At 34.2% G+C, this 26,879-nt stretch overlaps 5 protein-coding genes across 5 annotated transcripts in view; 3 read left to right on the forward strand and 2 right to left on the reverse strand.

The window, feature by feature from the left end:
- Positions 1–4,263: 4,263 nt before the first annotated feature.
- Positions 4,264–26,879, forward strand: part of LOC101894146 (uncharacterized) — a 29,775-nt gene continuing 7,159 nt past the window's right edge. Inside the window, exons 1-3 of the mRNA XM_059132161.1 lie at positions 4,264–5,007; positions 5,131–5,199; positions 26,699–26,821. Of these exons, the coding sequence (XP_058988144.1) occupies positions 4,636–5,007; positions 5,131–5,199; positions 26,699–26,821 (564 nt within the window). The 5' untranslated portion in view covers positions 4,264–4,635. The remainder of the gene's footprint in view (positions 5,008–5,130; positions 5,200–26,698; positions 26,822–26,879) is intronic.
- LOC131807150 (sarcotoxin II-1-like) lies at positions 11,787–12,826 on the reverse strand. The gene is made up of 2 exons (XM_059132173.1): positions 12,583–12,826; positions 11,787–12,520 (listed from the first exon to the last, which is right to left on the reverse strand). Exons 1-2 carry the CDS (start codon positions 12,750–12,752, stop codon positions 11,965–11,967), a joined length of 726 nt encoding a protein of 241 aa, XP_058988156.1. The 5' UTR covers positions 12,753–12,826; the 3' UTR covers positions 11,787–11,964.
- Positions 16,695–17,608, forward strand: LOC131800318 (sarcotoxin II-1-like). The gene is made up of 2 exons (XM_059132179.1): positions 16,695–16,922; positions 16,986–17,608. Exons 1-2 carry the CDS (start codon positions 16,753–16,755, stop codon positions 17,539–17,541), a joined length of 726 nt encoding a protein of 241 aa, XP_058988162.1. The 5' UTR covers positions 16,695–16,752; the 3' UTR covers positions 17,542–17,608.
- Positions 19,359–20,297, reverse strand: LOC101893852 (sarcotoxin II-1-like). Its single transcript, XM_005180022.4, has 2 exons — positions 20,052–20,297; positions 19,359–19,990 (listed from the first exon to the last, which is right to left on the reverse strand). The coding sequence occupies exons 1-2, from the start codon at positions 20,219–20,221 to the stop codon at positions 19,435–19,437; spliced, it is 726 nt and encodes a 241-aa protein (XP_005180079.3). The 5' UTR covers positions 20,222–20,297; the 3' UTR covers positions 19,359–19,434.
- LOC101893688 (sarcotoxin II-1-like) lies at positions 23,110–23,966 on the forward strand. Its single transcript, NM_001308996.2, has 2 exons — positions 23,110–23,312; positions 23,374–23,966. Exons 1-2 carry the CDS (start codon positions 23,143–23,145, stop codon positions 23,927–23,929), a joined length of 726 nt encoding a protein of 241 aa, NP_001295925.2. The 5' UTR covers positions 23,110–23,142; the 3' UTR covers positions 23,930–23,966.

Here is a 26,879-nt window from a genome sequence, read left to right on the forward strand (position 1 = left end):
TATTAAAAAATGGATTAACAATAACAACCGATAACATCAATCATTCACGCTTAATGGAGGTGGGTGTAAATTTGATACGAAAGGTTTTTTCTTTTCTTTTTTATTGCCAAAAATAATGTACTTTTCAAGTACAAACAAATGTTTAAAATATTGAATGTATGAATGTGAATAAATATTTTTAAATTAAAAAAAATTTGGTCCATTGTGGAAAAATTTACATATCATCTTAAGATAAGATAAGAACATTCCTTTTAGGTGATAATTACAAAGATAAATTCACCTACTTGCAGCTGTAGCCATTTGTGTATTAACAAAAATATTATCTCTGGAATATTTATACCCTACACCACAAGGTGGTCAGGGTATTATGTCTTTGTGCATTTGTTTGTAACAGGCAAAAGGAAACGAGATAGACCCATAGTTCCTTTGATGATCTGCATAGAATCACTTTCTGAGTTGATTTATGCATGTCAGTCCGTCTGTCCATGTATTCTTGTGAACAAAATGCAGGTCGCAATTATTATCCGATTGAGATGAAATTTTGCATACAACATTTGTTTGGCCCAAGGACGAACCCTATTGAAAAATAATCGGTCAAAATTTAGATATAGCTCCCATACATATCTTCGTCCGATTTGCCTTTTATTGTGCACCAAACGTGTAATATCAGCCCGAAAAGTATGGAATTTTGCACATACATCCAAATTAGGCCTGCCAAATTTGATTGAAATCGGTTCAGATATAGCTATAGCTCCCATATATATTGTTCATCCGATTTGTTATTTTTGTCCTCCGCAGCCGAAATATGCACTCTGTAACAACAATATTTGGGGAAATATATCAAATGCAGCTCAGAAATATCTTTGCTAAATTTTATCGAGATCGGTTCAGATTTGGATATAGCTCCCATATATAACTTCGTCCGATTTACCATTTATTGTGCACCAAACGTCTAATATTTGTCCAAATGGGATGGAATTTGGCACATACGACCGAATTTAGTCTAATATTTGTCCAAATGGGATGGAATTTGGCACATACGACCGAATTTAGCTCCCATATATATTGTTCATCCGATTTATTGTATTTGTTACCCACAGCCGTAATATGCACTCCGTAACAACGATATTCAGGGAAATATATCAAATATAGCTCAGAAATATCTTTGCCAAATTTTATCGAGATCGGTTCAGATTTGGATATAGTTTCCATATATATTTTAATCCGATTTCAAATTAATTGTGCACCAAATGGGCAATACGAGTCCGAATTTAAAAGATACAAATGCTTCGGCATATTTATTCCATTGAATTTTAAATTACAATTATAATCATAGCGTGTATCATTGAATTCTCCCATAAAAACTTTTAATTATTAAGTGGAGCTCAACTAAATTAGCAAAGTGGTGTAGGGTATCATAAAATCGGCTCCGCCCGACTTTAGGACTTTCTTTACTAGTTTTGATATGCTATTTTAAGAGAATTTTCTCACATGTCTACTGAGATGAGAGAGAGAGAGAGAGAGTTACAACAAACGTCTTTGAAGTAAGCTATAAAGCGTAATATTAACATCAGCAAATATCTCATTTACCATATTCAAAGTGTATTAGTTGGCAGTAACGTCCTCAATTTTAGGCTACAGCAAAACCACAAAATTCTATACTCAACTCAACTTAATCGGATCATAGTAATTCTTATGCAAACATTTTTATGAGTAAATACATTTTATATTACACATTGATTGGTGTTACCTCTGTACAAATTGTATACACTCACAAAAAAAAAATAGTTTTTATACCCTCCACCATAGTATGGAGAGTATATTAAGTTTGTCATTCCATTTGTAATACCTCGAAATATACATTTTAGACCCCACAAAGTATATGTATTCTTGATCCGCATAAAATTCTATGTCGATTTAGCGATGACCGTCCGTCTATCCGTCCGTGGAAATCACTCTAGCTTCCGAACAAAATGAAGTAGATTGATAAAATTGTACTCAAATGTGTATTATGTCTGCAGGACTTTTCGTATGTAGGTCCAAGTTTTGGTATAGCCCCCATATAACGGTACCTCCCGATATTCGGTATTTTGATGATTTTAGCGACAACATTCATCGGAATTCTTTCAAATTTAGCATTTGATGTTCGTAATGGATGCTACAGCCTATGACAGAAAATTGTCTGTGTAGGTCTACGTTTTATAACCCCCATGGTACCTCCCTATATTCGGTATTTTGATGATTTTAGCTACATTATAAACAGATTATTTTTTTCAAGTTTCGCAGTTGAATATTGTAATAGCTTGTGACAAAAGTTGCCTATGTAGGTCCACGTCGTCGTATAGACCCTAATATAAGGCTACATTCGGTATTTTAAGATTTTAACAGAATTTTTAACGGGTTTTATTTTTTTTTTAATTGCCAAATTTGTACCAAAGGTTGGAGGGCATTCAAATTTCGGCCCTGCCGAACTTACAGCTTTTTTTTTCCAAAAAATTATTTTTTTAAACATGATTTCCCAACAATTGTGGCTTTCTAAAAATTTGGATTTTTAAATAGAGAATTTCTTTTCTTTTTCCAAAACTATTAGAACATTTTTTACGTCGTAGTTTTTTTAATAATATTTTTTCGATACTGTAAAGTTTTTAAGAATATTTTTTTATACTGTCGTTTCTTTTAATATTTTTTTTTAAATCTGGGTTTTTATAAATGTATTATTTTTTAAGAAATCTTAAATAATAAAATTTTTCCAAATCGTAGATATAAAAAAAAAATTTTAAATTTTTAATATTGATTTTATAGAAATCTTTGCTTGTGTCGTCGATTATTTAAAATTTTTTATTTCAATTTTAAGTTTTTACAGATATTTCTAATTTTAATTAAAAATTCCGGGATTGTTAAAAAAATTTTTTTCAAAGCGAATTTAAAAACAAGTAAAAAAAACATAAAATTGAAACCCTCCACCTTAGGGTAATGGAAATATTAGAACCAATTATGACCCACAAATACCAATTTTTAGGCATATTCGTGGGAAAATGTGGCAAAAACCATTAAAATACCGAATATCGGGAGATACCGTTATATGGGGGCTATACGAAATCGTGGACTTATACATGCAATGTTTCACCACCGGAGCTAGAACCCATTACGACCAACTAATTCCAACTTTTAGACAAATCCGTGAAAAAAATGTGACAAAAACCATCAAAATACCGAATATCGGGAGATACCGTTATATGGGGGCTATACCAAAGCGTGAACCTATATAACAATGTTTCGCCACACGAACTAGGACCCATTATAACCTACAAATACCAATTCTCAGACAAATTCTTAAAAAAATGTGGCAAAAATCATCAAAATACCGAATATCGGGAGGTACCGTTGTATGGGGGCTATACCAAAACGTGGACATATACATGCAATGTTTTGTCACACGAACTGGGACCCGTTTTGACCTACGAATACCAATTTGCAGACAAATCCATGAAAAAATATGGCATAAATCCTCAAAATACCGAATATCGGGAGGTACCGTTATATGGCGACTATATCAAAACGTGGACCGATGTATCTCATTTTCAATACCAACCATCCTAGACACAATTGAAATTGCTCTGCTAAATTTTGGAGCTTTACGTCAAATAATGTGGGCTGTATTGTCTTTTCAACAGACAGACGGACAGACGATCAGACGGACATCGTTAAATCGACTTAGAATTTTATGCTGATTATGAATATATATACTTTATGGGGTCTACGGCGAATATTTAAGGATGTTACAAACGGAATGACAGAGTTAATATACCCTCCTTTTCAAGGTGGATGGTATAAAAAGTAAGTAAAGGCTATAGTCGGGTATATATTTAAGAATTTCATGCTGATCATGAATATTAACATATTATTCAATTTTTTTTTTTCAAATCTTTCTTGCCAATAAGTTACTACAACAATGCTCATCTTTTCCAGTGTATTTCTATTATTTTGTTACATCAAAATATCTAAATGGCATACAAGTAACTTGTGGTTTTGTTGGCCACACATCAGTCTAACCAAATTCCACGACACAAAGAAACCTGCTATAGGGCATACGTTTTCAAATCTCCCAAAATATCATACATGTGTTTATTAAAATATAGCTACTACTAATGACAAAAGTCAACAATAGTGATGCCAAATTGAAAAGGTTAAACACAACGCTCGGAGTTTCAGCGTCAGTTAGCCACAGACCAGACGAGAATTCAGCCACCCAGCAAAACTAGCAAAAGAGTTAAAACGTTTATTTGCGCTAAGAGAATAGAAAAACAAAAGAAACATACTTGCTGATAGACTGGCATTGTTGTTGTTGTTGTTGCTGGTCACATATAGAGACAACAGATGCCAAGAAATACGGCTAATAAAAAAAATCAGTATAAATTACGAACGCGCTGCTTTAAGACGTCTATTTCGTATGCAACGGGTTGTCAAGAGATAGGAAAAAAAATTAAGAAAAAATCAAATCAAATTGAAATTAAATTAAATAAAAATAACAACAAAAAATAAATAAATACCTCACCTTCTAAGATTTCAAATCATTGGGTTTTTTTATTCTGCGATCAGCATTAAATCCAATTGATTGAACGTAAACAACAAATCATGCACACGGAACAACACAGCCATAACAACACCAACAATGTGGAATTATTATCAATAAAAATTAAAAGTCCCCAGCATATCGACCAAGAAATTGAAACCAGCTCTGCTAAGAACAGAAAATGGCAGCAATTTGTGGACCAACGTTACGGTTCAAAGATCAGTGATCGCAACAATAACAACCTCAACAACAGCAATAACAATAGTAATTGTGATGCTGGCGTTGATGACGACAACAACAAAAATGATAATAATGATTACGATGATGATGATGATCATTATGAATCAGCAGTGCGTCTACTACAAATCGATAAGACCGTAAATGGTTCGTGTGGTTTCCATTTGACCCGTTCAAAATGGGATCCCTATCCATGGGTAGTGTGTCTTCATCTTGATGATGATGTTGAAAATTTAATAACCCAGTCGTCTCTGTGTGTGTGTGTTAATTATTTTATTTCTTGTTTTTTGTTTTCCCCAAACATAAATACTGGTGTCTAGGTCAGTGGTGTTGACTGCTTTAGTCCGGCTGCCAAAGCTGGCCTAGAAATTGGCGATTGCGTTTTAGAGGTTAGTATATTGGATCACAGCCAATAATTGTGGTTATGTACAAAAGAAAAAAAAATGCACCTGACTTGTTTCGGAATTTCAAATAAATCACTTTCGTACGAAATTCAAAGAGAGATTTTTTTTTGGTAGCGCAGTTAAAAAGAGATATAAATTTTAAGATTTATAATTTGAAGGCAATAAAATTCTTTGATATGGTCAATGCGGTACTGAATATTTATAGGAAGTGCCGGGCATGGGAATTTTGTTATTATACAAATGCATTCCTACAAAATTAAGTACGGCAACAGGAAAAGACATTAAGTCTAGCCGGATCGAACTTTAAATACCCTCTACTGAGACGAAATGAAAACATTGACAATTTTGATCAAAATCAGAGTTTTTTACCCTCCACCATTTTATGGAGGGTATAGGATACCCTCTACCGAGACGAAATTAATACCTTGACAAATTTGATCAAAATCAGAGGTTTTTCTTACCCTCCACCATTTCATGGAGGGTATAGGATTAACTTTGTTATTACGTTTGTAACTACTTGAAAGACTTACGGTAGGCCCTACAAAGTGTATATTTTCCGGATCAGCCGATTTTCCGGATCAGCCGATTTGTCCGTCTGTTTTTCTGTCAGTCTGCTGCCTGTCTGCCGTAATCACGCTATCATTCGAAATGAGATAGAAGGATAAATTGTGTATTTTCCAGTAGGCAGTAGTTATGTGGGCTATGTCGGTCGACGTCTTTTTATAGCGCCCATATAATGGTACCTCCATATATTCGGTATTTTGAGGATTTTAGCGACATTATTCAATAGAATTGTCAGAAAAATCCCAAAAGGAGTTCCTTGTGAGCACTTAACGGTGCCCCCAGATACTCGGTATTTTCATGATTTTTGCAACATTATTCACCGGAATTGGTTTAAATTGCGGATTTAAAATTCGTAATCGTAAACTTATGACACAAAAAAAAAATAAAATAAAATACTTATCCATGGCCACGTCTTCGTATAGCCCCCATATATGCCTCATTTTTCCATTTTTATACCCTCCACCATAGCATGTAGGTTATATTAAGTTTGTCATTCCGTTTGTTACGTCTCGAAATTTACATAATAGACCCTACAAAGTATATATATAGAAAAATAGAAAAATATTTTTGAAATATCCACGCCTCTGGAAAAAAATTTAAGAATATCCACGCTTCTGAAACAAACATTTTTAAAATGTTTTAAATATCCACGCCTTTGGAATAAATATTTTTAAAATATCCACGCCTCTGAAAAAATATTTTATAAATATCCTCGCCTCTTAAAAAATATTTTTAAATATCCACTCCTCTGGAAAAAATATTTTTAAAATATCCACGGCTCTAAAAAAATATTCTAAGATGATCTAGCGATGTCCGTATATCTATCTGTTGTAGTCACGCTATCATTCGAACGAATTGAGGTAGAACATTTAGCATACATGCATAGTTTACCAGTAGGCGGGTTAAGTGCCATGTCGGTCCACATTTTCGTATATCCCCCATATAACGGTACCTCCCGATATTCGGTACTTTCATGATTTTAGCGACATTATTTATCGAAATTATTTCAAATTTCATATTTAAAAATCCACGTCTTCGTATAGCCCCCATATAAGGGTACCTCCCGATATTCGGAATTTTGATGATTTCAGCAACATTAATCACCGGAATCGTATCAAATTTCGTATTGGAAAATCTGAATGAGTACTCCAATCTATGGCGAAAAAATTTCGTATATATAAACCATTCCCCCCGATATTCGATATATTTTAAATGATTTTAGGCATTATTCACTTGAACTGTTTCAAATTTCATATTTGAAGTTCGTAATGGGTACTACAGCCTATGACAAAATATTTCATAGGCAGGTCCACGTCTTCGTATAGTCCCCATATAACGGTTTTTGTTTATGTGGTGGTTTTAGAATTTGTAAGTTCACGTTTCTTTCAAATGGGGGAGGGTATTAAAAGTTCGGCCCGGCCGAATTTAGCAGCTTTTATTGTTGGTGTTTTTTTTTTGTCCTTTTTTGTTTGATAATTTTGAAGATGGTGGAGATTTAAAAAGTTCGGCCATATTTAGACCCAAAATCCAAATTTAGTACCGCCTCCACATTTCAACCCTACACACAAATAGTGATCCTAATGCCAAATTTAAGCGGCACCCACTCACGCAATACCAAGTTTAGTATCATTCAGTAACTTTTGCGCACATAAGTACAGCTTTCCAAAACTTCCTCCATATACCAAACCTCATTCCAGCTCTATCGTTTCACCCAAATCCAAGTTGTACCAAATTTAGTATCATTTAGTACACATAAGCAAGATAGACCCATAGACCCATTACTTTTGAAGATCTTAGTAGAATCACTTTCAAAGTCGATTTATGCATGTCTGTACGTCTGTCCATATATTTTTATGAACAAAATACTGGTCGCATTTATTATCCGATTGAGATGAAATTTTGCAAAACAATATTTGTTTGGCCCAAGGACGAACCCTATTGAAATTGTTGAGAATCGGTCAAAATTGGCCAATATCAGTTCAAATCACCTGAATTTTGGCACATACAACCGAATTCAATCTAGAAGCAAGTATATAAAATTTGGTTTAGATATAGCTATAGCTCCCATATATATGTTTTATCCGATTTTGTGTAAAAGTCCATCACATGTGTAACATGGACCCCACAAAGGTATTCAATACCGGACATTAGATACAGCTCGAAAATACGTCTGCCAAATTTATCGAGATCGGTCCGATTTTACGGTTACTTTTCAGCATATAATATTTTCAATATTCAACCGAATTTTTCCATTTTTATACCCTCCACCATACATAGTATGGATGGTATATTAAAATCGTCATTCCGTTTGTAACTCATCGAAATAATCATTTTAGACCCAACAAAGTATATATATTCTTGATCAGCGTAAAATTCTAAGACGATTTAGCCACATCCGTCCGTCTGTCCGTCTGTTGTAATCACGCTACAGTCAAAACGAATTAAGATAGGAAGCTAAAATTTTGCACAGATCTGTCTTTTGTCTGCAGGCAGGTCAAGTTCGAAGATGGGCTATATCGGTCCACGATATCGTATAGCCCCCACATAACGGTACCCCCTGACATTCGGTATTTTGATGATTTTAGCCACATTTTTCAACGGAATTGCCTGAAAATCTACACAAGGAGTTCTTTGTGAGCACTTTAACCCCTGACAATTCTCTTTATCCCTCATATAACGGCACCTCCCGATATTAGGTATATTTAAGATTTTAACTGAATATTTAATGGATTTTATTTTTTTGAAAATTTTTTAATGCGTTTCAAATGGTGGAGGGTATTCAAAGTTCGGCCGGGCCGAACTTACTGCTTTTTTACTTGTTAGATCGATTCAGATTTAGGTACATTTGCCAAATTGTGACTACTCTAAATCCATGATATGATACTTTACATAAATTCCTAATATAAACTTTTTTATTACGGAACTCTACTATATATGCATAGTGGTGTAGGGTAGCATATAGCCGGCCCACCCAACTTTTGACCTTTCCTTACTGGTTATTAATGGGTTTATACAGTACTTTTTAGCCTTAATACCTACATGTCAACGTTATTACTATGCCATGCTCACTTCCCGATACTGTTATTTAAATTATTTTATTTAAAAGAAGTGGGTTTGAATTTGACTCTCAGGATTAAACCTCTATTGTCATTAAAATATATTTCGATTATCTAACAAACGTTATACCCTAATAAATATTATATTATATATTATTATACCCTACACCACAAGGTGGTCAGGGTATTGTGTCTTTGTGCATTTGTTTGTAACAGGCAAAAGGAAACGAGATAGAACCATAGTTCCTTTTGACGATCTGCATAGAATCACATTCTAAGTCGATTTATACATGTCCGTCCGTACGTCTGTCCATGTATTTTTGTAAACAAAGTACAGTTCGTATTTATTGCCCTATCCAGATGAAATTTTGCACAAATCATTTGTATGGTCCAAGGACGAACCCTATTGAAATCATAATCAGTCAAAATTTACATATAGCTCCCATATATATCTTCGTCCGATTTGCTTTTTGTGTGCACCAAACGTGTAATATCAGTCCGAATAGTATGAAATTTTGCACGTACGATCAGTTTGGACCAGAAAATAAGTATGACAAATTTGATCGAAATCGGTTCAGATATAGCTATAGCTCCCATATATACTCTTCATCCGATTTGTTATATTTGTTACCCACAGCCGTAATATGCACTTCGTAACAACCATATTCAGGAAAATATATCAAATACAGCTCAGACATATCTTTGCCAAATTTTATCGAGATCGGTTCCGATTTGGATATAGCTCCCTTATATATTTTTATACGATTTCAAATTAATTGTGCACCAAATGGACAATACAAGTCGGAATTTAAAAGATACAAATGCTTCGGCATATTTAGTCCTTTGAACTTTAAATTATAATTATAATCATAGCGTGTATGATTGAATTCTCCCATAAAAATGTTTAATTGTTATGCGGAGCTCAACTAAATTAGCAAAGGGGCGTAGGGTATCATAAAGTCGGCCCGCCCGACTTTAAGACTTTCCTTACTGGTTAATTTATTTAATTTTTTGTTTGCCAAAATACATTTCCATAAAAACATTCATTTTTCGAAAATATTTGTTGAACAGCAAGTGTGAAACGGAACACTAAATTAGTGTTTTTATTTATTACTAATTATATCTGAAAAGACATTTGACAAACAGATAATTTTGCAAGAATCTGTTATCTGCATAAATATACATACATAAATAATATATTTAAAAACAAGTAAAAAAGAAGCTTTGTTCGGCCAGGTTGAACTTTTTGGAAGGAACTTGAAAAATGAAAAAAAAAAACTGTTGAAAAATTCAACTATAATTTAAAAAATTCCGAATCAAGCGTTACTGTTATGTGGGGATATACGATAACTTTGTTAAAAGATTCAACTAAAATTGTCAAAATTTAAAAAATTAGGAGGTACCGTTATATGAAGGCTTTGCGAAGGCGTGGATCAGGAAATTTTCTTTCGTAGGAGAAAGTGCCGATTACAAACTACAAATACTAAATTGGAAATAATTCTGGTGACAAGTGTAAGACAATTCATCATAATACCGAAGGCCTCCATACCAAAACTTCGACCCATAAGGGCAGAGCAAGGATGATTCCTACATACTGAGAACACAAACTGCCAGCTTACAGCAAATTCGGGTTAAATGTGTGTCTTAAGCAAACAAAAGACATTAAATCGGCCGGTACCGTTGCATGTGGCCTATACAGGGAGAGATGAAAAAACTGCAACCAACTTCAGACTGCTGTCATTTCTAAGCCACTCGTCCGACAGCTGTTAAAATTATTCCAGTCACAGCTCATGTTACAAGCGTACAAAGCATTCTGGTGAGAATTTTCCAGAAAAAAAGTTATTCGTGATGGAATTCAAGCGTGATAGTGTGATTTCTTTATATTTAGCTGGAAAACCACAAGTGGCTATCGTTAGAGCACTCCAGCATTTAAATACGAATAAATCTTTTGTGTCTCGTACCATCTTTCGTACCATCTTTCGTTACTGGTAGCGTAGCCCGACGTCAAGGAAGTGGGCGGAAAAAAACAGCAGCATCAGCAGAAATGGTTCGAAAAGTAAAGTATCGACTTGAGCGAAACCCGCGTCACAGGGGCCGAAAAATGGCTCGTGAGCTGAACATATCGCAATATTCCATTCGGCAAATATTGAAAAATGAGCTCGGGGTAAAGCCATTGAAATTCCAAGAAGTGCAAGAACTTACACCGCAACAGAAAGAAAATGGACTCAAAAGAGCTAAAGAGTCGCTTCGCTTGGCCGAAAGTGGTAAACTGCGAGTTTAATTTTCTCTGATGAGAAAACATTCGTTGTCCAGCAGTCCAGCCAAGAGGTCTGCTTAAAATGTGCACCCTCGGTTGACCAGCAGAACTCAAGCGCCGGCCATGGTGTTGGTGTGGGCCGCCATAACAGCCGATGGTCGCTCTCTGCCCGTATTAATCAACCGTGGCATCAGAATAACTGTCCAATATTGTAGCGAAAATATTCGGGAGGGTGTATTAAAGCCTTGGGCACGCAAACATTTTGGTCGCAGACCTTGGGCATTCCAACAGGACTCAGCGCCATCAAACTCAGCATGCGTCATTCAAGAATGGTTACAAAATGAGGTTCCTCGCTTCATTTCCAGCGCATAATGACCACCAAAATCTCCGGATATCAATCCATTGGTCTGGAGTATTTTGAAATGCAAGGTTGGCACTAAAAAATACCTAATTGTTGATCACCTCAGGCAAGCGCATCGCCTGGAATGGGCCAAAATACTGCAAAGCAACATTCTGGCAGCGTGTGATGGTTTCATTGGTCGTTTGAAGGCCATAATTCGTGCCAAAGGTGACCGATTCGAACAAATGTAAACTTATTCTAAAATTTGATGCTATTTCCGACAATTTTTGCTTTCATTCAATAATATCACACTCTTTGTAGTTTCATGGGCATAAAAATGAAATATTTTTCAAGAATATTTTTTTTTTAAATTATTTTTTATTTTTAAAGTTAATATTTTGATCTAACATCTCAATCATTCTAATGATACCCTATCAATATTAAAAATATTTTAATTTAATCTTTATTTTGTTACACTTCAATAAATATTTTATTTTTATTACTAATTTTTAAAGATCATATATTTCTCAAACTTAACCTCTGAAATAATGACTGCCACCAATACCGAAATTGAACTCCCTATGATTTTCCAATGGACCATTTAACCACTTCGAACCCGAACCAAATGCATCCAGACGGGTATTACCATCATTGGAGGTAAAGATATTTGTGTGACCACCAACAGAAGCCTGTTTGCCGAAACCTTCAAAACGCGTAACACCAGCATTCAGACCATGTCCACCTTCGTTGGTCCATTTCAGCGAGCCACCTTCTCTATTGAAACCAAAACCATTGTTCAGTTTTGTGTTCGACTGTGAATACATGGCATCCAGACTGTTTCTGTCGTTGTTGAAGATGTTGACACCCAATGATTTGGTAAAGGTGTCACTGTGACCCTTGGTAATGTCACGACCCAGGGAGCCACCAACGCCCAGGGAGTTCTTCCAGTCCAAAGAACCCGATGAGGATTCCGAAAATTGTCCATTGGGAAAATAGGTTTTACTTTGGGTTACGGTACCATCCACTTTGTTCGAAGGGGTCTTGAGTATGTTGCTGCTCACCGAATTGGTTTTAATTTGGATGCCAGTGCTTTAAAAAAAAAAGAATTGTTAAAATTTGTCGGCAGGAACTTAGAAATCCATACTACTTACTTTGCTGCGGGATTATCGGGAGAACGACGAGCTCTCATGACTCGAGGTGCCTGAGTGGGAGGTGGATAATATGGCAATTTTTGTACATAAACTCGTTGCGGTTGAGCTTCTGTTACCGAAGCAACAGCTAAAATGGCAACACAAGCTGCGAACAATGGAATACACTTCATTTTGAGGCTATAATTTTTGATTGATGTTTATTTTCGTTTGAATACTCCGCGTGTTGTGATACCATCTGTTCGGGTTGCATGGTCTTTTATATTTCGAAAGATTGTCTGCCTTGAGCACAGTCTTATCAATTTACTTTGTATTTTGTAGATTGGGATTCACCATCTCAGGGGGAATTTTTATAGGCAAAATATGAACTGTTTTGTTTTTCTTTTTGCAAAAAAATAGGAATAATTACCCATACAGATCAACATGAATAATTATTTTAATATTAGGAAGTTCAGCGAAGGTAGGTGATTTACTAGGGAAGCTAATGGAATTTACGAGGTAGAAAATAGTTTCAATTGTAAAATAAAAACAAGTAAAAAGCTGTAAGTTCGCCCGGGCCGAACTTTGAATACCCTCCACCATTTGGTAAAAATTTAACAATTTTCAAAAAAAAAATCCGTTAAGAATTCTGTTAAAATCTTAAAAATACCGAATGTAGCCGTATGTTAGGGTCTATACGATGACGTGGACCTGCATAGGCAACTTTTGTCATAAGCTATTAAAATATTAAAATGGGAAACTTGAAAAAAAAAATCTGTTTATAATGTATGTAATAAAGGTACCATAGGGGTTATAAAACGTGGACCATTACGAACTTCAAATACAAATACAAAAATTTTGGTAAATATAATGAAGCTGAAGTCCAATCAGTTAAACAAAGTGAGGAGCACCTTTAAATTCAAATTTCAAATCTTGGATCCCGAATAATTTTTTAACCTACTAAAATTTCGAAATGTTAAACATAGCAACATCAATAGAAAAATTCAATATTGGTCGACCATTTTTGAAAACGTTTGTTTAAAAAGTCCACTTGGGTGGTCCTTGAAAATGTTTCACTAAAAAATCCACGATGGTTGTCCTTGAAAACGTTTCTTTAAAAAATCCACGTTTAGTGGTCTTGTGGACTTTGGAAATTTTGGTGGTCCTTGAAAATTTTTTCCTAAAAAATCCACATTTTGTGGTCTTCTGGACCTTGGAAATTTTGGTGGTCCTTGAAAATTTTTTCTTTAAAAATCCACGTTTAGTGGTCTTCAGGATCTTGGAAATTTTGGTGGTCCTTGAAAATTTTTTCTTTAAAAATCCAAGTTTAGTGGTCTTCAGGATCTTGGAAATTTTGGTGGTCCTTGAAAATTTTTTCTTTAAAAATCCAAGTTTAGTGGTTTTCTGGACCTTTGAGATTTTGGTGGTCCTTGAAAATTTTTTCTTTAAAAAATTCAAGTTTATTGGTCTTCTGGACCTTGAAAATGGTTTCCTTTAAAAATCCACGTTTAGTGGTCTTCAGGATCTTGGAAATTTTGGTGGTCCTTGAAAATTTTTTCTTTAAAAATCCAAGTTTAGTGGTCTTCTGGACCTTTGAGATTTTGGTGGTCCTTGAAAATTTTTTCTTTAAAAAATTCAAGTTTATTGGTCTTCTGGACCTTGAAAATGGTTTCCTTTAAAAATCCACGTTTATTGTCTTCTGGACCTGGAAATGGTTTCCTTTTAAAAATCCACGTTTATTGTCTTCTGGACCTTGGAAATGGTTTCCTTTAAAAATCCACGTTTATTGTCTTCTGGACCTTGGAAATGGTTTCCTTTAAAAATCCACGTTTATTGTCTTCTGGACCTGGAAATGGTTTCCTTTTAAAAATCCACGTTTATTGTCTTCTGGACCTTGGAAATGGTTTCCTTTAAAAATCCACGTTTATTGTCTTCTGGACCTTGGAAATGGTTTCCTTTAAAAATCCACGTTTATTGTCTTCTGGACCTTGGAAATGGTTTCCTTTAAAAATCCACGTTTATTGTCTTCTGGACCTTGGAAATGGTTTCCTTTAAAAATCCACGTTTATTGTCTTCTGGACCTTGGAAATGGTTTCCTTTAAAAATCCACGTTTATTGTCTTCTGGACCTTGGAAATGGTTTCCTTTAAAAATCCACGTTTATTGTCTTCTGGACCTTGGAAATGGTTTCCTTTAAAAATCCACGTTTATTGTCTTCTGGACCTTGGAAATGGTTTCCTTTAAAAATCCACGTTTATTGTCTTCTGGACCTTGAAACTGTTTCTTTAAAAAATCCACGTTTAGTGGTCTTCTGGTCCTTGAAACTGTTTCTTTAAAAAATCCACGTTTAGTGGTCTTCTGGTCCTTGAAACTGTTTCTTTAAAAAATCCACGTTTAGTGGTCTTCTGGTCCTTGAAACTGTTTCTTTAAAAAATCCACGTTTAGTGGTCTTGTGGACCTTGAAAATAGTTTCCTTTAAAAAATCCACGTTTAGTGGTCTTGTGGACCTTGAAAATAGTTTCCTTTAAAAAATCCACGTTTAGTGGTCTTGTGGACCTTGAAAATGATTTTCTTTAAAAAATCCACGTTTAGTGGTCTTGTGGTATTTGAAAATTTTTTTCTTTAAAAAACCCACGTTTAGTGGTGTTCTGGCTGTTGATATTTTTGTCTTTAAAAAATCCACGTTTAATGGTCCTGTTATTCTTGAAAATGGATTTCTTTAAAAAATTCAGGTTTAGTGGTCTTTTGGTCCTTGAAAAAAATTCTCTAAGGTATTTAAGTCTCCCCACTTTAGTACCTATATTGACAATTGTTTTACAGATAGGGTTAACATACTCTGAGAACATGAATGAATTTTAACCTGTAGAATTTTTAACCTTCAAATGACTAGGAACCATGGGTTGGAGGCCATATCAGTAGTCAATAGAACTTTCACATATGAGAACCAAATATGTCAAATCTCATCTGGTTGCCTTAAAAAACGTGGCCTTAAAATTAGAGTCGAAGATACAAAAAATAATTACAGGAAAAATCTCACACAGAAAGTTGAGCTAAAAATTGAAGAAAAATTCACCTATCTTCCATTTTTTTTTTTTAATTTTTGGAATTAGTTTCCTTGGAATCCTTAAATTTTAGGTATATAGTGTCTTTGGAAATATTGCAGACAACAACACGAGCATTATTTTGGTCAACAATTTTGAATCATATGCGAGTCACCAAAGGGGTCTTTTTGGTCCCTTTTTCTAAAAATGGTTAAAAACTTCATTTAATATTCTAACTGCGATCGTAAGAAGTCAAAATATTCTACAAATTTATTTGTCATAAAATTCTAGTACATCGAAAGTCTTAATCTTCCAGAAATCCAGGTATATTAGAAACGCATTTTTGGGTTAAACCCATAGTTTATGAGAATTTATGAAAAATACTCCCACAAAGCATGGTGTTAAAAGGATGTTGTCGAAGAAAAAATTATTCTACATCAAATTTCCCTTCAAGTCATTAAAGAAAAAAAATATATATTTTCATTATATATCAAATATATCAATCAAATTTCAAAAAAATAAAAAAAGAAAAAAATATTTTTGTCACTAACTTGCAAAAATTTTATTAACTGCCGAAATTATAAGTAATTCCAAATTTTTATCGGTAACTCAAAAAAAGAGTCAGAGATTCCTATTATAGGACCAAAGAATTTTGATAATTTTGAAACGAAAAAGTACACCTCATAAACCCTCCAATAAAATTTGAATTCACCAAAAAATAAACCCACAAATTTGGTTTCGTAGAATTTATCCCTTATGATGCTGGACAACAGAAATAAGATCACAAAGAAGGCAACAAACTTTGAAGTCGGAAAAAATCCACAATATAATTTTTTTTTTTATTTTTGTAACCTTTAAAATATTTCATTTGTAAATTCCCGTTTCTCCGCTAAATAATGCCTTAATATTGACTCAAAAATATGTGCGTGCATGCTTATTCCTATTTCGCTACAGCAAGCAGCTGTGAGTAATTTCCCCTCAAGATGGTGAATCCCAAAGAACCGAAGGTAAAACAAACAGTGATAAGATTGCCCATTGCGCAGAAAACCCAAAACTGTCTTTAAGTATAAAAGACCATGTCACTCTCACCGATGCTATCAGAACACATAGAGTATTCAAACGAAAATAAACATCAATCAAAAATTATAGCCTAAATGAAGTGTATTCTATTGTTCGCAGCTTGTGTTGGCATTTTAGCTATTGCTTCGGTAACAGAAGCTCAGCCGCAACGAGTTTATGTGCAAAAATTGTCATATTATCCACCTTCCACCCGGGCACCTCAGATCATGAGAGCGCGACGTTCTCCCGATAGTCCTCCACCAAGGTAAGTGGTATTGATTTCTTGAGGTCCTATGGACAATTTTAGAAATGTCTCTTCCATTTAAAGCTCTGGCATTAAAATTAAGACCAACTCGGTGAGCAGCAATATATTCACCAGCCCCTCGAACAAATTGGATGGTACCGTGACCCAAAGTAAAACCTATTTTCCCAATGGACAATTTTCAGAATCCTCCTCGGGTTCTTTGGACTGGAAGAACTCCCTGGGCGTTGGTGGTTCGTTGAGTCGTGATATTACCACGGGTCACAGCGATTCTTTTACCAAATCGTTGGGTGTCAACATCTTCAACAATGACAGAAACAGTCTCGATGCCATGTATTCACAGTCGCACACAAAACTGAACAATGGTTTTGGTTTCAACAGAGAAGGTGGCTCGCTGAAATGGACCAACGAAGGTGGACATGGTCTGAATGCTGGTGTTACGCGTTTCGAAGGCATTGGCAAGCAGGCCTCTATTGTTGGCAATACAAACCTTTTCACCTCCAATGATGGCAATACTCGCTTGGATGCCTATGGTTCCGGTACGAAATGGTTAAATGGTCCATTTGAAAATCAAAGAGAATTCAACTTCGGCTTTGGTGGAAGTCATGCATTTAAGGGTTAATCGAAGAAATATAATTTAAGATTTAAAAAAATAATAGAAATGAAAAATAAATATTTATTATATGAAATCTAAAGTTTTTTTAATTTTCTTTAAAAAATCCACATTTAGTGGTCTTTTGGTACTTGGAAATAATTTTCTTTAAAAAATCCACGTTTAGTGGTCTTTTGGTTCTTGTAAATGATTTTCTTTGAAAAAATCCACGTTTAGTGGTCTTTTGGTCCTTGTAAATGATTTTCTTTAAAAAATCCAGGTTTAGTGGTCTTTTGGTCCTTGGAAATGATTTTCTTTGAAAAAATCCACGTTTAGTGGCCTTTTGGTCCTTGGAAATGATTTTCTTTAAAAAATTTACATTTAGTGGTCTTGTGGTCCTTGGAAATGATATTTTTTAAAATATCCACGTTTAGTGGTCTTTTGGTCCTTGGAAATGATTTTTTTTTTTTAAAAATCAGCGTTTAGTCCTTGGAAATGATTTTCTTTAAAAAATCAGCGTTTAGTCCTTGGAAATGATTTTCTTTAAAAATCCACCTTTAGTGGTCTTTAGACCTTGCAAATGCTTTTCTTTAAAAAATCAGCGTTTAGTCCTTGGAAATGATTTTCTTTAAAAATCAGCGTTAAGTCCTTGGAAATGATTTTCTTTAAAAATCCACCTTTAGTGGTCTTTAGTCCTTGGAAATGATTTTCTTTAAAAATCAGCGTTAAGTCCTTGGAAATGATTTTCTTTAAAAAATCCACCTTTAGTGGTCTTCAGTCCTTGGAAATGATTTTCTTTAAAAAATCCACCTTTAGTGGTCTTTAGTCCTTGGAAATAATTTTCTTTAAAAAATCCACGTTTAATTGTCTTTTGGTGCTTGGAAATATTTTTTTTTTAAAAATCCACGTTTTATGGTCTTTTGGTCCTAGGAAATGATTTTCTTTAAAAAATCCACGTCTTTTGATCCTTGGAAATGATTTTCTTTAAAAAATCCACGTTTAGTGGTCTTTTGGTCCTTGGAAATGATTTTCTTTAAAAGACCACGTTTAGTGGTCTTTTGGTTCTTGGAAATGATTTTCTTTAAAAAATCCACGTTTAGTGGTCTTTTGGTCCTTGGAAATGATTTTCTTTAAAAGACCACGTTTAGTGGTCTTTTGGTTCTTGGAAATGATTTTCTTTAAAAAATCCACGTTTAGTGGTCTTTTGGTCCTTGGAAATGATTTTCTTTAAAAAATCCACGTTTAGTGGTCTTTTGGTTCTTGGAAATGATTTTCTTTAAAAAATCCACGTTTAGTGGTCTTTTGGTCCTTGGAAATGATTTTCTTTAAAAAATCCACGTTTAGTGGTCTTTTGGTTCTTGGAAATTATTTTCTTTAAAAAATCCACGTTTAGTGGTCTTTTGGTCCTTGGAAATGATTTTCTTTAAAAAATCCACGTTTAGTGGTCTTTTGGTCCTTGGAAATGATTTTCTTTAAAAAAATCCAAATTTAGTGGTCTTTTGGTCCTTGGAAATGATTTTCTTTAAAAAATCCACGTTTAGTGGTCTTTTGGTCCTTGGAAATGATTTTCTTTAAAGAATCCAGTTTTATTGGTCTTTTAGTCCTTGGAAATGATTTTCTTTAAAAAATCCACGTTTAGTGGTCTTTTGGTCCTTGGAAATGATTTTCTTTAAAAAAATCCACGTTTAGTGGTCTTCTGATCCTTGGAAATGATTTTCCTTAAAAAAAAGGTCGATAGGAGTTTCTACTGAGTCTGTTAATTGTTAGAAAATATAAAGAAAAACTGGAAAAATACCCATTTTTAATAAGTATGGTTCCAGGGGGTAATTCAAATGACAATACAATAATTCTTCAAATTTAATCCAATAAATATTTTTTATTTCGTAATTATTATTTTTAAAATCTTAAATTCTCTATATTAAATTAACCCTTAAAAGCATGACTTCCTCCAAAGCCGAAATTGAACTCCCTATGATTTTCCAATGGACCATTCAACCATTTCGAACCCGAACCAAAGGCATCCAAACGAGTATTGCCATCATTGGAGGTATAGAGATTTGTGTTGCCACCAATAGAGGCCTGTTTGCCGAAACCTTCAAAGCGCGTCACACCAGCATTCAGACCATGTCCACCTTCGTTGGTCCATTTCAGCGAGCCACCTTCTCTGTTGATACCAAAACCATTGTTCAGTTTTGTGTTCGACTGTGAATAGAAGGCATCGACACTGTTTCGGTCATTATTGAAGATGTTGACACCCAACGATTTGGTAAAAGTATCACTGTGACCCTTGGTAATGTCACGACTCAGCGAGCCACCAACGCCCAGGGAGTTCTTCCAATCCAACGAACCCGAAGAGGATTCTGAAAATTGTCCATTGGGGAAATAGGTTTTGCTTTGGGTCACGGTGCCATCCAATTTGTTCGAAGGGCTGGTCAATATGTTACTGCTCACCGAGTTGGTTTTTATTTGGACGCCAGTGCTTTAAAAAAGAGGAAATGTTAAAATTTCTCCAAAGAACTACGGAAATCAAAACTACTTACTGTGCTGCGGGATTATCGGGAGAACGACGTGCTCTCATGACTCGAGGTGCCTGAGTGGGTGGTGGATAATAGGGCAATTTTTGTACATAAACTCGTTGCGGCAGAGCTTCTGTTACGGAAGCAACAGCTAAAATACCAACACAAGCTGCGAACAATAGAATACACTTCATTTTCAGGCTAAAATTGATTGATTGTTTGTTTATTTTCGTTTGAATACTCTCTGTGTTCTGATGGCATCTGTGAGAGTGGCATGGTCTTTTATACTTAAAGACAGTTTTGGTTTTTTGTCCAATGTGCAATCTTATCAATTTTTGTTTTGCCTTCGGTTCTTTGGGATTCACCATCTTCGAGGGAATTTACACACAGCTGCTTGTTGTAGCAAAATGTGAATAATTCGCAAAATAGCACGCACATATTAAGAGTATATTAAGTCAATATAAAGACATCATTTAAAGAAGAAAGTGGAATTTACAAGCGAGGTGGCTAAAAATAAGAAAATAATAAAATTTTGGGATTTTTTCGACTTCAAAGTTTGTTGCCTCCTTCTTTGTGATCTTATTTCAGGGATTATTTACGGCACTAATAATGTGTTCCTAATTTGTGCAAACCGATGTTGTGGGGAAATGCTGTGAATTTTTTTAAAGAAAATTTCATATATTACGATAACAATATTTACTCATAACAATATGAGGTATTGTCAAAAATACGACGAACCTAGAAAGAGTTCCTTTTGAGCGAATTGGAAAAAAATACTTAAATTTTCTGAAATAAAAAAAAAAACTGAATTAACAAAAAATGATTTCATTTTTATGTTACATATTACCTATACAAATTTCTTTTGTTCAGAGACTCACATTGAAATTTGATCTAGAATATTTCTTCCTTTAATACTTTCCCCAAAAAATTGTGTATTAAGGGAGATTCTGACTTAAAGTCGAAACGTATTAAATTAACAGTAGAAATCAAAAACTCATAATTTTCACTTGAAATATGTAAAATTCGAATATAATATTCTTGAAAACTATGGATTTTAGAAATATGGTTTATTCCGGAATTTTTAGTTAAATTTTGTGTACAATATTTCATTCTTTAACACCTTCCACCTGAAACGAAATTTTATTTTACTTTCAGGCGTCAACTCGAAAAAAGTCCGTAGAAAATTGATCAAAAAATTAAGAAATATTTTCGTGTATTTTTTGGCAAGAGTAATGCAAATATTTTCGTGATATATAATGGATATAGAAATTTCTTCTCTTCGGCAGCTTATGGTGAAATTTTCTGAAGAATATGTTTGCCTTTGACGTAATCCTTCTAAACAGATGCTTTGTGGGAGAAATGTGCATGAACTCACAAAAAGTACAACTTTAACCCTAAAATGAGCTTTTTTATATTTACGAATTCCTGGCGTTTAGGTAAGACTTAGACCCTTGACGTCTTTTGAGACACATAATAGAATTTTAAGACAAGCAATTTTGTGGAATATTTTGAATCGCTACGACCCGTTCAAGGGAATTAACCACTTTTTCAAAAAAAGAACCAAATATATCACTTTTTCGGCTCACTTTAGGCATAACATTTTCGACATTAACATTCCTCGTAATTTTCTCTGGAATGTTGCCGAAGTCACCATATACCTAAATTCAATGGATTAAAAGGAATCTATATTCGAAAACATCAATAAAAAAAAAAAATAAAGATAGGCGAAATCTATCCCCTCAATTAAGGTTACTTTGCGATGTAAAGTTTCAATGTTATTTTTATATACATGAATTTTAGCGCTTAGGTAAGGTTTAGACTGTTGACGTCTTCTAGGACCATTAGTATAATTTTATGAGGAATAATTTTAATATATTGATTTAAATTGATCACGGGAAGTTTTAAATCATTTTTTTAAAAAAAGTTCAAAAAAGTCCAAATTTTGCAACTTGATTGAGGGTTAATATTTTCCACCAAAATATTCTTCGTATTTTTATGTGCAATATTGCGGAAGACACTATATATTTAAAATGCTCGGATTTCGAGAAATCTATATTCGAAAAATAACAAGTAAAAACGGTGAAAGTTCAGCCGGGCCGAACTTTGTATACCCTCGCCCATTTAGTACAAATTTAACAATTTTCAAAAAATAAAACCCATTAAAAATTCGGTTACAATCTAAAAAATATCGAATGTAGCCGTATATTAGGGTCTACACGATTCAAATGCGGAACTTTGAAAAAAAATCTGTTTATAATGTAGCTAAAATCATCAAAATACCGAATATCGGGGGGTACCGTTATATGGGGGCTATACGAAGACCCGGACCTGCACAGACAATTTTCTGTCATAGGCTGTAGTATCCATTACGAACTTGAAATACCAAAATTGAAATGGTTCCGATAAATAATGTCGCTAAAATCATCAATATACCGAATAGCGGGAAGTACCGTTATATGGGGGCTATACGAAGGCGTGGACCTACATAGCCCATTTTCAATACTAAAAGTCCTATATATATATATATATATATATATATATATATATATATATATATATATATATATATATATATATATATATATATATATATATATATATATATATATATATATATATATATATATATATATATATATATATATTCCGTCTGTGGAAATCACTTCAGCTTGCGAACGAAATAAAGTAGGTTCATAAAATTTTACTCAAATGTGGTATTGAAAATGGGCCAGGTAGGTCTATGTCTTCGTATAGCCCCCCCATATAACGGTAAAAAAAATCCCAAAATTTTATTTTTCCTTGTTTTTAGCCACCTCTAAAATATATCGCTTGTAAACTCCCCTTTCTTCTTTAAATAATAAGTTAATATACTGTGCGTGCTATTTTACGAATTATTCTCATTTTGCTACAACAAGCAGCTGTGTGTAAATTCCCTCGAAGATGGTGAATCTCAAAGAACCGAAAGTAAAACAAAAATTGATAAGATTACACATTGGACAAAAAACCCAAAACTGTCTTTAAGTATAAAAGACCATGCCACTCTCACAGATGATATCAGAACACAGAGAGTATTCAAACGAAAATAAACGAACAATCAATCAATTTTAGCCTGAAAATGAAGTGTATTCTATTGTTCGCAGCTTGTGTTGGCATTTTAGCTACTGCTTCCGTAACAGAAGCTCATCCGCAACGAGTTTATGTACAAAAATTGCCATATTATCCACCTCCCACTCAGGCACCTCAGCTTATGAGAGCTCGTCGTTCTCCCGATAATCCCGCAGCAAAGTAAGTAGTTTTGATTTCCGTGATCCTTTGGAGAAATTTTAAAATTTCCTCTTTTTTAAAGCACTGGTATCCAAATAAAAACCAACTCGGTGAGCAGTAACATATTGACAAGTCCTTCGAACAAATTGGACGGCACCGTAACCCAAAGTAAGACCTATTTTCCCAATGGACAATTTTCAGAATCCTCATCGGGTTCGTTGGACTGGAAGAACTCCCTGGGCGTTGGTGGCTCGCTGAGTCGTGACATTACCAAGGGTCACAGTGATACCTTTACCAAATCGTTGGGTGTCAACATCTTCAACAATGACCGAAACAGTGTCGATGCCTTCTATTCACAGTCAAACACAAAACTGAACAATGGTTTTGGTTTCAACAGAGAAGGTGGCTCGCTGAAATGGACCAACGAAGGTGGACATGGTCTGAATGCTGGTGTTACGCGTTTTGAAGGTTTCGGCAAACAGGCCTCGGTTGGTGGTCACACAAATATCTTCACTTCCAATGATGGTAATACCCGTTTGGATGCCTACGGCTCCGGTTCGAAGTGGTTGAATGGTCCCTTGGAAAATCATAGGGAGTTCAATTTCGGCTTTGGAGGAAGTCATGCTTTTAAGGGTTAATTTAACATATAGTTTTTAAGATTTTAAAAATAATAATTACGAAATAAAAAATATTTATTAGATTACATTTGAAAAATTATTGTATTGTCATTAGAATTACCCCTGGAACAATACTTATCAAAAATGGGTATTTTTTCCAGTTTTTCTTTATATTTTCTAACAGACGCAGTAGAAACTTCAATGGACCTCTCATCGAGGAAATTGACAAATTTAAAAAAGTATTATCGAGAAATTTGTACTGGCAAGAGAAATGCCTCTAAGGTATTTCGGTGTTTATTTAGCCTTTCGATAGCTGTACACTCCAACATTCATATTTTCTTATCCTAAGAAAACATCGAAAAAGAAAAAAAATAGCTTAAATTTGAGTAGATTGTATTACTTGGAATTAGCAGTATCTGCACAATTTGTGGGAAATCACTTATATTAAACTTCGAGGGAGATCGCTCCTTGTCTCCCTCGTTTTCGAAGGGGTGTAAAAATCGATCGACATTGAGTTAATTTTTCTCTTGCCGAGTACTCTTTGTCTTACCATTGTTGTATTTATATAGATGTGTATTTTCTCAATGACCAAACCAAAGATCACAACGTGGATTTTTAAAAAAAAAATCTTTAAAGATAAAAGAAAATCATTTCCAATGACCAAAAGACCACTAAACGTGGATTTTTAAAGAAAATCATTTCCAAGGACCAAAAGACCATTAAACGTGGATTTTTTAAAGAAAATCATTTCCAAGGACCAAAAGACCACTAAACGTGGATTTTTTAAAGAAAATCATTTCCAAGGACCAAAAGACCACTAAACGTGGATTTTTTAAAGAAAATCATTTCCAAGGACCAAAAGACCACTAAACGTGGATTTTTTAAAGAAAATCATTTCCAAGGACCAAAAGACCACTAAACGTGGATTTTTTAAAGAAAATCATTTCCAAGGACCAAAAGACCACTAAACGTGGATTTTTTAAAGAAAATCATTTCCAAGGACCAAAAGACCACTAAACGTGGATTTTTTAAAGAAAATCATTTCCAAGGACCAAAAGACCACTAAACGTGGATTTTTTAAAGAAAATCATTTCCAAGGACCAAAAGACCACTAAACGTGGATTTTTTAAAGAAAATCATTTCCAAGGACCAAAAGACCACTAAACGTGGATTTTTTAAAGAAAATCATTTCCAAGGACCAAAAGACCACTAAACGTGGATTTTTTAAAGAAAATCATTTCCAAGGACCAAAAGACCACTAAACGTGGATTTTTTAAAGAAAATCATTTCCAAGGACCAAAAGACCACTAAACGTGGATTTTTTAAAGAAAATCATTTCCAAGGACCAAAAGACCACTAAACGTGGATTTTTTAAAGAAAATCATTTCCAAGGACCAAAAGACCACTAAACGTGGATTTTTTAAAGAAAATCATTTCCAAGGACCAAAAGACCACTAAACGTGGATTTTTTAAAGAAAATCATTTCCAAGGACCAAAAGACCACTAAACGTGGATTTTTTAAAGAAAATCATTTCCAAGGACCAAAAGACCACTAAACGTGGATTTTTTAAAGAAAATCATTTCCAAGGACCAAAAGTCCACTAAACGTGGATTTTTTAAAGAAAATCATTTCCAAGGACCAAAAGACCACTAAATGTGGATTTTTTAAAGAAAATCATTTCCAAAGACCAAAAGACCACTAAACGTGGATTTTTTAAAGAAAATCATTTCCAAGGACCAAAAGACCACTGAATCGTTTTAGAATTTTACGCTGATCAAATATATATACTTAGTTGGGTCTAAAATTATTATTTCAATGAGTTACAAAAGGAATGACGAACTTAATATATATGGTGGAGGGTATGGGATGTATTACAATATAGGCTGGTTTTGCTATGGAAACCGTTTTATTAAAATTTTTTAAGTTGTTCATGTTGTTTTGTATTGATGTAAAACCATAGCCAACATACAACAGTTCTGATTCATTAGAATTATTCCAGGATTTTATATTTATTCTTCACTCAAGGGCATCAATGTATTTTCAACTTGATTTCTTTTAATCATTGATTTACAGGTAACTTACATTGGTGAAAATGTTAAAACAAACCACTTAACAGAATTCACCTAACATTTAACTCATGCAATAGAATCGTAACATAACTGTAGGTAACACTGTTTCTCGTAGTCGATAATAGCGATCTGCTAAAACATTTAAATAATATTTAACTCTGCTAACTACAGAGTGCCGTTAACAAACAGTTCAAACGCACAAAAAAGCAATGTATACTTTTAGGCGCATGTATGTGTGCTGCTTCCTTGATATGGTGTAGGTGTTTCAGAGACAGACATGCCTTGTGATACTTTTTTTTGCGGTTAGTGGCTTATAATTTATTGACAACTTTTCACCAAAATGCAAGCAAGTGCATGTCATTTTAACAATATTTTTTGTTATATTTCTCGTGCTCTTCCCTCGACACTCTCTTGCGCTGCTTGCCTTGCAATTCCGTTAAAATGCATTAAGTGTGCGTTCGGTTCAAAGTTTTGTGTATGGGAAAAGTCATGATTTTGATGCTTTTGATACCTTGGCTGATGATGGTGATGATGATGGTTTCTTTTCTCACGTTGATGTTTTTTGTTATTCTTTCCTTTTTTGTTGTTGTTGCTGCTGAAGTTTGATTTCGTTTTCCTTCTTTTTTTTCTCATTTCATATTTGTGCTGCTGCATTTTGACGATCTCTACCATGGCGCTTGAACATTTCTGTATGTGTTTGTGCGTTCGTGTGCGGGACAGGTTAATGGCTTTGATGTATTGGGTTTGCGAATCACGGAAATTGCAAAATTGGTAAAATCCTCGGAATCCCAAGTCACGTTATTACTCTGGAACAGTAAATGCAATAGTGGATGTAGTCAAGAGGTAAGTATGCAACTGAATGTGTAAGTGTTGGAGATGAAGGTTTTTTTGTTAGCGAGAG

Source organism: Musca domestica, unplaced genomic scaffold (assembly GCF_030504385.1).
Source record: "Musca domestica strain aabys unplaced genomic scaffold, Musca_domestica.polishedcontigs.V.1.1 1, whole genome shotgun sequence".
Lineage (NCBI taxonomy): Eukaryota > Metazoa > Arthropoda > Insecta > Diptera > Muscidae > Musca > Musca domestica.